The following is a 15,434-nucleotide window of genomic DNA, read 5'->3' on the forward strand; positions in this document are numbered from 1 at the left end:
ATGGAAATATAAAGACATATTAAGAGTCACATTGGAGGTTTAAAATTAATTGAATAATCTAAATTGAACAATCTAGCAATTTAAGGTATGTAGCATCTCTATAAGCTATTTTATTTAAAAAAAAAAAATCACAGCAGTAATTGATGTGAGCCTTAAAACAGAAAGTTAAAATCAACATTAAGGGAAAAAAATGACATTAGAATGAATATGTATTTCTGAAGATAAAATGAATTTTTGGGGAGATAACAGGAGATACATTGTCAGAGAGAGAAAGTGCATGAATGAAGCTTGGTGATAAAAGGTTTTCAGGATCAAAGTGTGCTCATGTTTTCACACATGTTGAGACAGAAACAGCCAGGATCGTGTGTGTCTGTATATGTTTGCGTGCGCGTGTGTGTGTGTGTGTGAGAGAGGGTGTGTATGTAAGCGCGCGCACATGCGGGGCTGTGTGTATAGATGAATGTAACCCTGCATTTTCTTGACATGTGGATTGCAGTTCTCACGGCCATGCTGTTGATGTCGTGACTGACAGCCTTGTTAAATTTCAGTAAAGCATGAAACGTGACATGAAAGTGGCTTGTGAGTGTGTGTGTGAGTGTATGTGTGCGTGTGTATGTAAAGTGATCCATACGAGGGCATTGGCTAACCTTTGAACTCAGTCTTAAACAGCTAAGTGCTGCTTCTTATTCGCTCTCAGCAGGTTCCTCTAATCAGAACCATATCACCACAACCTTGTCTTTGACACACAGACAGACAGACACACACACGCGCGCACACACACACACACAAATATCCTACTCTTCAAATACCTGATCGGGCAAGCACTTTCTCTGGGCACTTACCTATGATTACGACTTGAATGCAAGATGCCAAGTTGAATTTGACCGTCTGTGTGTGTGTGTTTGTGTGTGTGTGGGTGGGTGGGTGGGTGGGTGTGAGATGTTGAACGTGGACTTCCAAGTGCAAGTGTGTGTTTGGCACCTCACGCGTGCCCTACACCTCGTCGGTGTGTTGACACAGTGATTATAGGGCAGCTGGTACACATTGGCTCTTGCTCCGCCCTCCATTTACTGTTCTAATTAGTTCCTGTTCCAAATAAGAGGGAGGAATTTTAATAGAGAACCGCTGGTCTGCCGTCTAGCTCCACATACCCTCACACACAGCAACATAAATAAAACCAGCCTGTGTGTGAGTGTGTTGAGTGTATACTTGTGGGGGGAAGGCGTTGAGGCGCTAGTGTGTTTTCTTAATTTTTTTTTCCTCCTACTTCAATGATGAAGGAGAAGTTCCAGCACAACATGATTGACGTGACCAAATGTCTTGTTTACGCCCCCAAAGTCAAGGCTCGTTTTAGTGTCTGCATTGCCCCGGCCCCTGTAAGGGTGAAGAGTGAGCCCTGCGACCTAACATGACCCCGTTATGACCTTTCAACTCTTAAAGGGTTGAGGAAGGGGTCTGAGCTCAGGATGGAGATGGGGTCACGAGTGAACAAGAGAAAGTTAATATCTACAATTAGATGCCAGTTAGCACTTGTGTCACAGCAGTGGGCACGACTGCCACCACTAGGTTACAGCTTATCACTGTTTCCAAAATAAATCTGGCTTTTATTTTCACTAATCACTGATCAATGATTTGGTCTTTGAAACTTCAGGAAATGGTTTATTAGTGAATTCCAAAGCCTGAGATCACATCATCTTCTATAATCCCGAAATAGTATCATTACTGTCATACAAATGTGAAGAAAATCAGAGGGAAATCGCACTTAATGAGCTAACTTTAGAAGTGTGTGCAATTTTTTTCCTTAAGCATGAATCAAAATTAATATTCACAGATCACAGTGGACGGTAATTAATGAGGAATTGACACCTATTCCACTAATAACAGCGGTTCGTTTTCAAATTGCTATTTATTTTGAGTTTTTTCCAAGATCAGCTCTAAATTTGTTTTTCAGAAAGTGGCGAGAACAGGAATGGAATTTGTTGACATTCACAACAGTCAAATATACTAATATGTGGTGTGTGTGTGTGTGTGTGTGTGTGTGTGTGTGTGTGTGTGTGTGTGTGTGTGTGTGTGTGTGTGTGTGTGTTTCCCTTCAGGTAAAGAAATCACACAGTGACTCTCATGTTCCAGACCCTTCGGACACCAGGTATAAACATGTACAGTCATACACACGTGTGTGTTTGCATATTATGACAGTGTTAATAGTGTATACGTGCACCCCCCGCCAGCCCCAAACGTGTGTTTCCTAGTTGTCTCCTCATGCTGCAGAGAGAGGTGAGGTTACACTGCAGTGGCGAACAGTGATGAGGTCATCAACACCTTCTTAGATCTCACAGTAACACCACACACACACGCACACACACACACACACACACACACACATACACACACACAAACATAGAACCTAGGCAAACAGTAATGTGTTTGAATAAGTTATTCATAGATAGCGCTTGTGTTTCCAAATTATAGTTAATGATCACGTATCTTTGTATAATTTTTGGAGAAAATTTGCTATGAAAATAAACCATTTTAATTAACATCTTTTTGTATTGGGGTTTTTTACTAACTAATTTGAAGATAATTAAACAATAGTGAAAATCGCAATGAGTTATAGTCTGTTTATTATTTTTTAAAGTACCCTTAACCCATTATTTGTGAAGCTACAGTTACAGCTACGGCACAGAGAGACACAGCATATATTTGGATGAATGCACATGATGTGAAAACCAGAAAAGAGTTTATGAAACACCAACTCCTGCCATCGCCTCCCGAGAGGAGCAAAACTGAAAGGAGTGGGGGAAAAAAGGACAAGGGGAGACAGAATCATTTCCTGCTGTGGAGAGACAAAGAAAAAAGATGAGGGGTTTTCATAATACACAAGGCAGAAAAAGACTGCAAACCAAAAACAATGTGCAACATTTGTAAAAGTATTTAACACGTACGACCGTCTCGTGATATTTTAGGCTTTTGTTTGAAGTGAGGGCTTGGCTTTACAGCTTTTCCACAGTTGTTGATGTTATAACAGTGATCAGTGTTGTCAGTTGTAAACGGAGAGCAGAGTGGAATTAATGTTTAGCTGTAAATAGGGAAAAAAAAATAAAAAGAATTGTGGGAGAGAAGGTTAATTGAATGTGTTTATCTTTCTCATTTTTGTGCCCTTAAACTGCATCCCATTCTGGTGAAAGCTATATGTTTATACCTGTCAGTCTGACTGTGGGTTGCAGTCATGTGTAGCGATGCTATCAGCCCATAGCATTAAGATGGCTCGACTCCAGACCACGACACAGATGTATCACACACCCAGAGGTGGTAAAGTGATAGTGTGTGTGTGTATCCCGCCCTCCCTCCACACACTGAGCACTAGAACAGCAGCCCGCATTTGTTTGATTCTCCCTCCATCTCTGTCATATCTCTCTTTGATGTCTCACACAAGAGCACAAGTGTGACCGGCCTACAGGCAGTGTTAGTCAGAGCTTACACAGACACGCACACACACTCAGACACACACAAAAACAAATGCAAGGCACACACACATTAAAATGAGATCTCCTACATGTACATGCACACACTTGACGCAAAATCTAGCTGAAGGCCATGTTAGAATGTGAGTTTATGGAAGCAGTTTGGAAGAGTCATAGTTAGTGTTTTTCTGTTTGCGTGCATAAATAAATGTATGTGCTTAACATTGTGAACCCAGTACTTGTTCCTATGGTAACGACTGATTGGTATCAGATGAACACTAAACACACATAGAGGGAAGACTTTACCCCAACATATGGGCTGATGCATCTTCATTTTCCTGATGTCTCCTTTTACTTTCACTCACAGTCAAACACACACACAGACACACACGCACGCACACACTTTACCATTACCACCTTGAGTGCTGGATTGCCCTAGTCATGCATGTGGAACACATTGTAAAACTAAAACATGTTGGCAGGCTGGAGGTTTGTATTGGAGCCCAGAATTGTACACATACACGCATACACATACACACTCTATAAAAGAGCCAGCAGGCCCGCAGACAATGTCTAGCGCCTCTGAACACATGCTCATGTAAGCTAACAGCTTGAAGTTTATTACTATGTGTATGCGTGTGTATATGTGCCCGTGAGTGTGTATGCATGCACGTGTGTGTCGGGGGGCGTCCGGCACATATAAAGTGAATGTCACTGAATCTGTCCATTGAGGTCTTAACTTAATATTTGGAGCTGGGAGATTCCCACCCATGACAGCATATTACTGTTGATCTATTCATTCAAAAATCACAGTTCATCCGCCCCCACTCCTCATCCCTTTTTCAACCCTTGCAGGTCTATGGAAATGCAGGACCTAGCCAGTCCTCATAACCGTGTGGGAGGTGGTGATTCAACGGGCTCCAAGCTGGACAAGAACAATCTTGGCAGCCCTTCCATCACCACCAATGGGACAGGAGGTGAGAAGGAACAACATGTTTAGTGCTGCAGTAATGAAAAGAACACACACCCCCATTCCCAAGAAAATCTATAATATCTATAATCTAATGTTCTATAATAATAATAATAATAATAATAATAATAATAATAATAATAATAATAATAATGACTGCATTTCCCCCTGTGGTTTGGACTCATGGTCTGCTGAGCATTCTGGACTGAGTCAGTTTCCAGGTTTCCAAAAACATCTTTCACCACATTTTCACTCAGTTTAAGATAATGTGAATTGAATGCAATTTCCACTGCTGTTTCATGATCAGGAGTTAATCTGCTGATAGAAGAGTGAGCTTTTTTCTGTCTCCCCTCAGAGCCATGCTGAGAATTTATTAATTCATTCATTCGGTTCAAGTAAGGGTCTTATTAAAATGTGCTAACAGCCGATGTGTGCTGTCAGAATGCCATATATTACTGTGTTGCACAATTTATTTGTTTTTATTTGGTATTTTAAATAGTAGTTTTCCTTGCATTCTAGAATCAAATAGGATCACATCACAATAAAATCCCTCACACTAGAATATTGTCATTTCTGTCTAGTCATTTGATAATGAAAATCATTTAATTCAAATTCTCCTTAAATCATTGATTGCTAAAAGCCAGTGAGCAGCTAATTTGTAATTTCTGATGAAAAAGAGGACCTTGTGTTGCACTCGATTACAGTCGTATTCATTTCTAGAACAAAAAAAAATCGTGTCAAACATTTAAAGAGACAGAATTCCATGCTGCCATTACCTTGGTAAACATATCAGAATGGAGCAGCTGCATCTCCTGCAAATGTGTGGCCACTGGAGCATAATACAGCCATAATTAATTAATAACAGCTGATTATCAATCATCTTGATTCAAACACCATATGTTTATTCATGATACAATATGCTTGTAGTGTTCATGAGTGTCCTAGAAAACCAGTAGTTTACCAGTTTTTTATTTAAAAAATAATAGAGAAGCTAAGGTCTTGAAGCCCCGAAAAATAATGCATTAATTCAAAATGAGCAATACACTACCAGTAAATGTGCGAGGATTGAAAAAAATATTTCTCTTCATTTTCTAATTTTTTTAAAATGATAACAAAACTACTAAGAAATTAGAAAAAAGGAGGGAGGGGAAACTCAGAAAAAAGATTTAAAGTGATTTTCAAATTCATTGAAAATAAATCGGTTTTCAAATGGAAAAGACAGGAATCGTTCGCATGATACATTTTACATGCTTTCTGTTGGAGGACTTCTATTGATGATAACAAGAATTTAAATAAGAATATTGGCATCGGGTTGGATATTTTTTCATCTTTAATAGACATAAAGTATCCTTAAGTGATATAGACAGGATCATTTTTAGTGTTCAAAAGCCAAGTTTTACATTCTTTTTCATTTTTCCAATTTGTTGAAAAGTTAGAAAGATAAACACGGTCCTATTCTCCGACATTACTTAAAAAATTACCTCTTCACTTTACATTTCGGAAAATGCACTTATTGGCTTTCTTGCTGAGAGTCAGATGAAAAGATTGCCGAGAAGGAAGAAAATGGCTAACCTGGCTCCGTTCTACCATAACAAAATACTCAAGAGCTGGTTACGTGTGGAACTATTTCTTGGCCCCGAATCAGCTGAGATTCAGGCGAGTCACTGCGCTCGACCAAGAAAGAGTCAAGTACAAAACCCCACTAAAGCCTTGTTGTTTTGACGGTTCAATTTTTATACGCTTCAAACACACAAGATAAAACATATTCATTTATTAGTGAGCTCTTCAAATGTGCCAGAGAGCAGATTTGATTAAATTTAGACAGCTGTTTCCAGTCTTTGTGCTGAGCTAAGTTAACCAGCTGCTGTCTGTAGCTTTATATTTTCCGTACCGACATGAGAGTGGTGTCAATCTTCTTTCTCGCTCTCGACTCGAAGGCAGAAAAAGCTGATTTGGATTATAAGTTTTTGTTTAAGTGTGACGTTGACCATTTTTCCTTGCATATTCAGCCGACACAACTCGCTACCGCTCCAAGACATCTTTTTTCTAAACCTGATGAGCTCCCAATGAACAGGCTTGAAACTTTTAGCTTTTTAAGTGATAATTTAATTACAGTTCTACACTCAAAAACATGGGCTTAATACCTGAATGGGAATCAATATACAGAAATGTTTTCAGTCAGAATCTTCTTACCTGCAAGGATGAGTAATTCAAAGACATGGAGGAGGATGTACATATACAAACACAAACATACACTCCCATACGCACACACACACACACACACACACACACACACAGATTTACAAACACATCCTGGCACACGTACCTGAGTAAACCACTAGAGAATATGTATAAATACACAGAGAAGCACTTTTGCTGTTCCCCTCTGCTAACCACTAAGCAATGTGTGTGTTTGTATGTGTGTGTGTGTGTGTGTGTGTGTGTGTGACACACACAGCCCAAGCTGAAAATCCCACTGGAAACTATTTCCTCTACAAGAGTATTAAAGCATCACAACTGTCGAAGATGTCAACACCAGCAGGCCCGCTCCTTTCTTTCTTCTCTTTGTCTCACAACCTCTTGTTTTCGATATTTTCTCCTCCATCAGTGTTTCCTTCCCTCTTCACACCTCTTTTTCCCTTTTCACATATTCTGTGTTCTGCGGAATAACTTCTGACGGGGCAGTTTGATGTAGCAGTGCTTGATATAAGTGTTTTCACTGACATCCTTTCGATCTGATGGCGGTTTAATCATTTGATTGAAACCACATTCAATAGTATTGTAATGGAAAAAGTGAGATATGGCACTTTAGTCCACTTGATGTGTCAACAAACACACACACACTCCCGGTTACAGAAATAGCCCTGCTCAGAGTGGTCATCCAGACCATATTAGTGCACATTAACTCATTTTTGATGAGCTCACAGTTAATGGTAAAAGAAAACAGAAAATAGGACTCGACACTGACAGCCAAAGCAAACTACATACTCAACATTCTCCTCACCTGACATCAACTAGCTCTGACCATTGGATCATCTCCATGGCAACTCATTTGTCTTCATCAGAGGTCCTCTGATAGGTTGCATTTGCTCCCCGAGGGGATTAATGATGTTTTCCTGATTTTAATGAAGTTCTCACTTGGTCCCCGATGAAGACTTTTTAATCATGTTTGAGTCCGAACAAAAGTAACAAGGTGTGCGTGCGACGCGGTCAACTGGCGAGGGATTAGTTGTTGTTTTTAAAAATAGTTAATCGTTTTTTGGAGATTTGTTTGCTTTCTTTGCAAAGAGTTCATTGAGAGGATTAGTGTCTGTGAATGTCTGCTAATTAAAAAGCAACAGCAGACAATCAGTTCAGCTGAAGATTAAAAATGGAAACGGTATGCTTGGCCTTGGTTCGCATGTAACTATATCCCCTTAACAGCATTTTCAGGATGATTTATTGTCAACGTATAATGTGTTTGTTTAAGAGGAACTAACATTTAATCGTAGGTAAGCTAAAATCACTTTATCGGGCGTCTATACGCTGGATCATTTCATTTTTTTCTCAGGTCTGACCATCAGGTGAGCTGCTGGTCATTGGCTAACCTGCAGGTTCCAAGCTGTTATATTGAGTTACAGCTCAATTGCATCCCACAATGAGCCTCTGCAGATTCCTAAATGTTTTTCTTTGTTCATATCCTGTACTTGAATCCTTAAATTATTGCTTTAAAGGAACAGTTCACATCATTGTTTAATTATTTTTGACGATGAATTTTGTATGACTTATCATAGATACAAACTGTATCAGATGGCTTTCTATTGAAAACAATAGGAGGTAATTATTATTGTAAGTATTATTGGTGTGAACTGTCCCTTTTAGAACTGCCTATTTCAGTCCATACAGCTTCCTAATAAACAGTATCATGAACACCTGAGATCATATCTTCACCACCTTCCCACCTCACACCCTTAGGTGAAAACATGACTGTTTTAAACACGGCTGATTGGCTGTTGAGCTGCAGCAGCCCGCCCCCTGCCACTGGCTCCAAGGACTATGGTACAGAGGTGCATGTGTGTGAATTCAAGCATAACAATGACCTTATAATGGGATGTATTTCAGGCTTCTCCAACATCTTATGTATTATAGGGCCAGAATGGTTCTTATTGGATTTCATTTGGTTTGCAGTGTTCTCTGCTCTCTGGATCCCATTGTGGATTCATTGAATGCAACTATTTGTGTGTGTGTGTGTGTGTGTGTGTGTGTGTGTGCGCGCGAGCACACGCGTGCCTTTTTGTAAGTTATCACGTATTTGCACGGTTCCCACTTGCAGAGTGTCTGAGAAACTGGAATTTGATAAGCTGTTTAAGCGATGATAATGGGAATTTTCTAAATTGATCACCTAGTGTATATTTTCAGATTTGAAATATTTCATAGCGCAGTCTTTCCTGTGCTCAAACATGAAATAAAAATCAGCAAGTGATTAAAAACCTTGGGATCCTTTTTTCAGCCCTGTAAAAGATTCAATATCAATTGGGAGTTTTGCAAATTAAATTTCAACAGATGTGCTGATGTTGTGTTCTGCTCTTCAGTTACTCATACCTTTGTCTTCATGTGTTTGTGTCTGTGTTTTTATTTGTGCATGATGGTACATAGTCGTAATGTTCTATCCTAACCCTTCTTTACCCTCTTTTTGAAGTGAAAAGTGAGCCTATGAACAACAGTGACGCAGTCACTACAACAGGTGACACGGCACTGGACACATACGCCGGCTCAGGTAAACGCACACGTCCCACCAAAGAAAACACACTTTTTCAACCAGCATAAAATTCACGTCAGCATATTCGCCACAATACTTTATTTTGGTCCGTTTCGTCCATCACACAAACACCCTCATCAATTTGAGTGCTGTGGAAGGCTCGCTGAAAACTTTAATCCCTTGAAGTATCGCCTGTCCTTGGATTACGTCATCAAAGGCTGGCAGAGGAATGGGAGACAGGGAGAGACCTTTTTTACACTTGTCTTTTTTTTAGGCTCACACACGACCTTCTTACTGCAAAACAAACACATGCACACACACAAAACCCTTGAGCAACACACGGTGAGGGTTTAGAAGCAGCAGGGTGTTTGTCAGTGCTGAGCTCTGACATCTCAATGACCACAAACAGACGTTGTGTTTTACTATGAGGCCCGCTGTCGGGGTTTCATGGACTACAGAGAGAACTTGGCTCGTCTCCATTCGAACTGCTTCCAATTATGTTTACTGGAACAGCATTTCACTCATACAAGCTAGAGGCCCTGGATTTCGCTTTTCTGGAGGGGTTTTGTCAAATGTGAAAGGAAACAGAAGATTTTACTTGATCCGTAACCAAGTGTTGCCTTTTTGTTTTTGATTATTGACCTGGTTGCAGTCATCACTAGCAGTGGATACAGCCCTCGCTCAGCCCACCAGTACTCTCCTCCTCTCTACCCATCAAAGTAAGTTTAACACAATCAGATGTGCTGTCTTTATAACAACCTACTTCCCTTTACTAAACCTGCTTGTATGCAGAGACAGAACACCACCACCGACAAATGAGAAAACAATCGGCTGATTTGGCTCCGCAGTATGACTCAGTGCATTTAAACACTGAATGATATAAGCTAATAATACCTGTAACAAGCTGGAAACATCAGATTTCACTATGTCAGTGGATTATTATGGCTATTAGCCACTAGAGAGCTAAATAGGCAGTTTATATATAGCGCTTTTCCCTCCTCAATGGTACTCGAAGCACTTTACAAGATCACTTCTCATTCACATTCACACACAGCAGTGGACTTGCTTCGCATGGTGCAAGCAGCGGGAGTCAGTGAGGCTTTGGTTAATCAAGGTTTTGTTTATCAAGTCAATAAAGTCGACTGAAACATTGGGATGAAGAACTTTATATATGTATATATACATATGTGTGTGTGTGTGTGTGTATGTGTGTGTATTTATATATATATGTGTAGATTTTTTTTAATCTTTTTAATTAATTAGTTCATTTGACTATTTTTCCAGTTTTCAAGACAAGTTTTGTTCACTGAGACGTTTGGCTTCATTCAATGTTAGCTTTGTTTTAGCGAGTCACTTCGTCCTGCTAAGACACTTGGCTTTGGTAAATGTCAGCTTTGTTTTAGTAAGCTGCTATAAATAGCAAAGCCACTTGGCATCAGCTCATGTTAGTTTTGTGTTAACAAACTACTGTAATAATAGGAGGCGCTTACAAACACGGTAACGTTCCCGCAGCATCCTGATAAATCCACCGTTGTCTAAAACACAAGCTGCATCCTGTTTAAAAGTTTTAGGATGATCCAAAGAAAAAATGTTGCTTGAAGAAACCATTACCAATGGATTTTTTGGTTTTGCTGCTCAAAAACGCAAGGATAATATATATTTAAAAGTTTTGGCTTTCCCATTTGCCGTTTTGGGAGTTTACCCCATTCCCTTGGAGCTTAAAGACATTTTCCATTTATTTGCAATCAGCCTGAATCTATAATGAGAGACATTTACACCCTACAATGTTTTTAATTCTTCAGTGCTCCAGTGTGCTCACTCTATACTGCTATTAAATCATCATTATCCTATTATCCTTACATTCTCCCATGAATCACCTCCCGTTTACCTTTTACCTTTTTGTTTTTCCACAGGCCCTATCCTCACATCCTTTCCACGCCAGCAGCCCCGCCGATGCCAGCCTACGCTGGTCAACCCCAGTTCAGCAGCATGCAGCAGTCTACCGTATACACGGCTTACTCCCAAACAGGACAGGCCTATGGACTGTCTGGCTACGGTACCAGAACACACAAAAACACTATTGCACAATGATATTAGTTGAAGGCGAATTTATATAAAATTTAATTTATATAAAAAGGAATGTATAACCAGCTAATGTGGTGTTCGGCTAATGGACGGAAAATTGAAATAAGAGTTTGGAAAATGTTGTAATGTTGAATTGTCCTATAAACTAGGTTATAACTACATTAATGTGGGTTACAATAATGCTGTTATTTAACATAGCTACATGAGTGAGCACAGAGAAATGTGGAATTACATCCTGGCAGTTTAGAAGCTGTACTATATTTTCCAATTAGGTGTTTCAATGTGATATTCCATTTATTACATTTTCAGCCTGTCTGAAACAAACAAAAAATACTGTAAACTTATAAAATATATGCTGAAATGCTACATATAATATACAACAAAAACCTACATAAATACAGCTCTAACTATGCTCTGCATTATTGCAAACAATTTTATGATTGTACTCATGACCAATCAAACTTAATGTTCGCAAGGAAAATGCTGTTGATTTGTTGTTTTTATCCAGCAAAACAACGAGGATCAGAAATAACTTATTTGCAAAGATAAAGCTGAATAAATGTAATTCAATTTCTAGGAACAAGCAGTTTGTAGGAGTTCATAATTTTATTGAATATTTTGCTTTGTGAGCATGGTGCCAGCATAGTACATCGTTTGTAACCCTATTTATTTCTCGTATCTGCTCAGAAGAAAGAGTTCCAGTAAGCCGTCAGAAAGATGTTTTGCTGAAAAAATATTGACAATAAGCTCCAGTTTCTGCCTGCTCATTGTAGAATATTTTTCTCCAGAAACATGTAGAATGGTGGCAGCAGTGGGACCAAGGCATAATTTAGAATCCTACATGAGGAAATCAAATGCTGCCATAGGGAGGATCACTTTTGGGAAATTTCACATCCATTTGTCAAGAGAGGAGAAATTGCCAACATAGTAGATTAATTTTAAATTGTTGGAAACATAAAGCTGAGGCAGTAACAATTTACCGATCAAAATAAAAATACAATTTTCAATCTCTCTCTGTTTGTTCAGTCGATAACAGTTTTTCAAAACACCGTACATTTTGTTCAGGCTCATATTAAATTTTATGGGTGGTTTGGAATGTCACATATTTATATACTTTTTGAAGGAGTATATGAATAAAATACCAGAAATGTTTATGACACTGTAAAATAGAGCAAAAATGGGGGTCAGGGACAAAGGTTATTGGGAACCCATGCATATAAAACTATGAGAGGAGAAAAATCCTGTTTTCTGTTTGATTGTAAATAGGAAAAACCTCAGAATTAAAACTTCATGTTTAAGATATCTTGTCTCCCTGATTGACTATTTACAGTAAATCTTCAATATAAGAGGGGGAAAAAAAGAGTTCAACAGGTCTTAGTGATGCATTATTAATTCTGCTGGGGTAAGTTTAAAACAAAAGGCTTATAACACTGGGAGTTTCTCCACCCATAATTTCATAGTGACAGTTGTTAAGCCAAACCAAAGAGTAACACACAGTAAGAGACAATGGAAGTAATGTACAAGTACAATTTGCTGATGCTGTAACATATGCAAACCTCAAATTTCTGTCTTGCCACAGACCTCGGAGTGATGCTGCCAGGCATTAAGACGGAGAGTGGCCTGGCTCAGAGTCAGTCTCCACTCCAGACAGGCCTCAGTTACAGCCCCGGCTTCACCACACCTCAGCCCGGACAGACTGCCTACTCACCCTATCAGATGCCAGGTCTATACAAAATGCATTCTAGAAAACCGCTTCACTTGTTACTGCTGCCACAAGTAGGAAAAAACTTGCATGCCCCCCCACTTTCCTGCCCAGTAATATTTTTTTGCCTCACGATTGTTGAAAATGGTGAAGGTAAAAATTAGTGTTTGGTACTGAGTATGAGTCATTTTTCTCTCTTCAATATTATCCCCCCCGTCGTTTCTTTGTCTCCTTCCTTCACTCTCCAGGTTCGAGTTTCACTCCCTCCTCAGGCCTCTATGCCACCAACAACTCAGTGTCCAGCCCCGCCAACTACACTGCCACACAGCAGGTAACTCTATGCATCCCATCGTTTCCAACGCTACATTCACATGCATCCTTTTCAGTCTGAAACTTGAACACTAGTGCCACCCAGCTGAAAGTCAGACCATTTGCCCTCCCAGGCCAGTTTCCCTGTGCATGTTTTAGCAAGAGGGTCCAGTGAAGGTAATTCGCCTTGTTACGTCGGCGAAAATAAAAGATGAGGATTTTGAAAGGTGCCATTGCATTACAATTTGGGACAAGAAGGGGTTTTACAGTCACGCTCCCACACAACTTTCCTCATTCAAAACCACTGAAAAAATCAAATTATGCAGAAACTTTGCTACAGGGACAAACTTAAGAGAAAAACAGACTTTGTGAAAGAGTGTGTTGTTCAGAATATTTCTCCATGTCTGTATGATGGATTGTATTGTGGTAGTAAAATGCTTAAAGGGGGATTTTAATGTCCCACTATGATAGATGTGGCTGTTTATAGAAAGAAAGTCAAGGTTGGTCCCATGTGGGCGGATTAAGAGGAATATGGTGTGTGTGTGTGTGTGTGTGTGTGTGTGTGTGTGTGTGTGTGTGTGTGTGTGTGTGTGTGTGTGTAAAAGAGAGTTAAACAAGAGCAAGAGACGAAAAGGGTTAGAGGCTGATAAAAGCAAGGCTGGGTATATACAGTGTGCGAATTCCTGTTGGCTTGTGCTTTGTTTTACTAAACCTGTGAGGCTAATGTTTGAAGGAAATAAAATGATAATACTGGATGTTACACATACATTTATTTTTTGTAAAGTATTCAGCTGTGTGGTGTATATACAGATGCATATATATGTATATACACATGGACACATAGGATGCATGTCAGATGTGAGAACTATGTTATATAACGCAATTTTAAAAAGTGATAAACAGACAACATCTAAATGTATATGTGTGTATGATAATACTACTTCTAAATTGATAAATAGAATAATGACTGTCGGGCAGACAATTCTCTCTCAATTCATCTGTTATTTTTTGTTAATTTCTTCCTCCTATTTAATTAGTATTCTGGATTCAACTTACTGTCAGAAAAAAAAAAAAACATTAGATAAGCTAGATCACAGATAACTGAAATTTGGTTCACATAGTATGTCTCTAATAAATATGTTTTTATCAAAATAGGAGGTGACTAAAAAGTTTAACTAAAAGGTTTATCTGTTTATCATTGCTGCTGTAGAATGAACATATACGTGCTCCTGCTTAATATATAAAGTTCAGATTATGGATAAACCATTATTTCAATGGCAGGTCCCCATGACTACACTAAAACAAGTATTTCTGTGAGTGCACATATGTCTGTATGTGTGTGTGTGTGTGTGTGCATGAGTGTGTGTGTCTTATGCAGTATACTTCTAGTAAGGACTTATAGAGATGAACACAGTGAAGGGTTTAGTGAGCCGACTAATAAAAGTGTCCATCTTGAATGGGGCATTAAAACGCAGCAACACAAGGATTTAATTGTTTTGAAGTTATAAAATACAGAATAGAGGGAATAAAAGATTTCAGCCAGGGAAACACTTGTAAAACCTCTCTTCAAAAGTCAGTATGAACCTTTAATGGAAAGTTTAACATATCTATTTTCCTGTTTCAGTCTTTCTTTGTTCCCTCATTTCTTGTGTCTGCTCCTTGCACTCGTGTGGTCATAATTCATGTCGTTCCTTGCAGGATTATCCCTCATACACAACATTTGGCCAAAACCAGTATGCACAGTATTATTCCGCCTCCACTTACGGGACATATATGACCTCCAACAGCGTAGACGGGACAGGCTCCACAGCAGCCTACCAGCTGCAAGACCCCAGCCCCGCCATGACAGGACAGGCTGCTGAACTTCACACAGGTTTGTCCTGAATAAAAGACACTCCATAACGGTCATAACTAAATATATATAGAGATCGATAGATAGATTTTTTTTTTTTTAACCATTCTTGATTACCGCTGTAATCTTGTTCCATTCAAAGACACCACAGTTTGGGTAACTGAGTTCAAAATCCTCTTTTAGCCATGATGAAAGACAGGAAGTAATTTCCGACTGTCGTCATAGTTACCTGGCATCACACTCTGCTAATTGGAGAGTCACCATATGTTTACATATGTTTTTTTGCTAGATTGAAGTTATGCGAAATTGTGCACATT

General features: G+C 39.2%; 1 protein-coding gene across 5 annotated transcripts in view; it reads left to right on the top strand.

Annotated features, from left to right (window-relative positions):
- eya4 (EYA transcriptional coactivator and phosphatase 4) overlaps positions 1-15,434 on the top strand; it is a 49,544-nt gene that overhangs the window by 22,184 nt on the left and 11,926 nt on the right. For all 5 annotated transcript variants that reach the window (XR_015107679.1, XM_086166922.1, XM_086166921.1 and 2 more), the window contains 9 exons: positions 2,097-2,146; positions 4,317-4,438; positions 8,386-8,469; positions 9,110-9,187; positions 9,822-9,888; positions 11,083-11,225; positions 12,834-12,977; positions 13,205-13,287; positions 14,964-15,138. Coding sequence is in view for 4 of the 5 variants with exons in the window: in XM_086166922.1 (XP_086023048.1) it covers positions 2,097-2,146; positions 4,317-4,438; positions 8,386-8,469; positions 9,110-9,187; positions 9,822-9,888; positions 11,083-11,225; positions 12,834-12,977; positions 13,205-13,287; positions 14,964-15,138 (946 nt within the window). In the remaining variant the exon portion in view is untranslated. The remainder of the gene's footprint in view (positions 1-2,096; positions 2,147-4,316; positions 4,439-8,385; positions 8,470-9,109; positions 9,188-9,821; positions 9,889-11,082; positions 11,226-12,833; positions 12,978-13,204; positions 13,288-14,963; positions 15,139-15,434) is intronic.

This window comes from Fistularia commersonii, chromosome 20, assembly GCF_037954325.1.
Source record: "Fistularia commersonii isolate RoL2024-O1a breed Wild chromosome 20, RoL_Fcom_v1.0, whole genome shotgun sequence".
Classification (NCBI taxonomy): domain Eukaryota; kingdom Metazoa; phylum Chordata; class Actinopteri; order Syngnathiformes; family Fistulariidae; genus Fistularia; species Fistularia commersonii.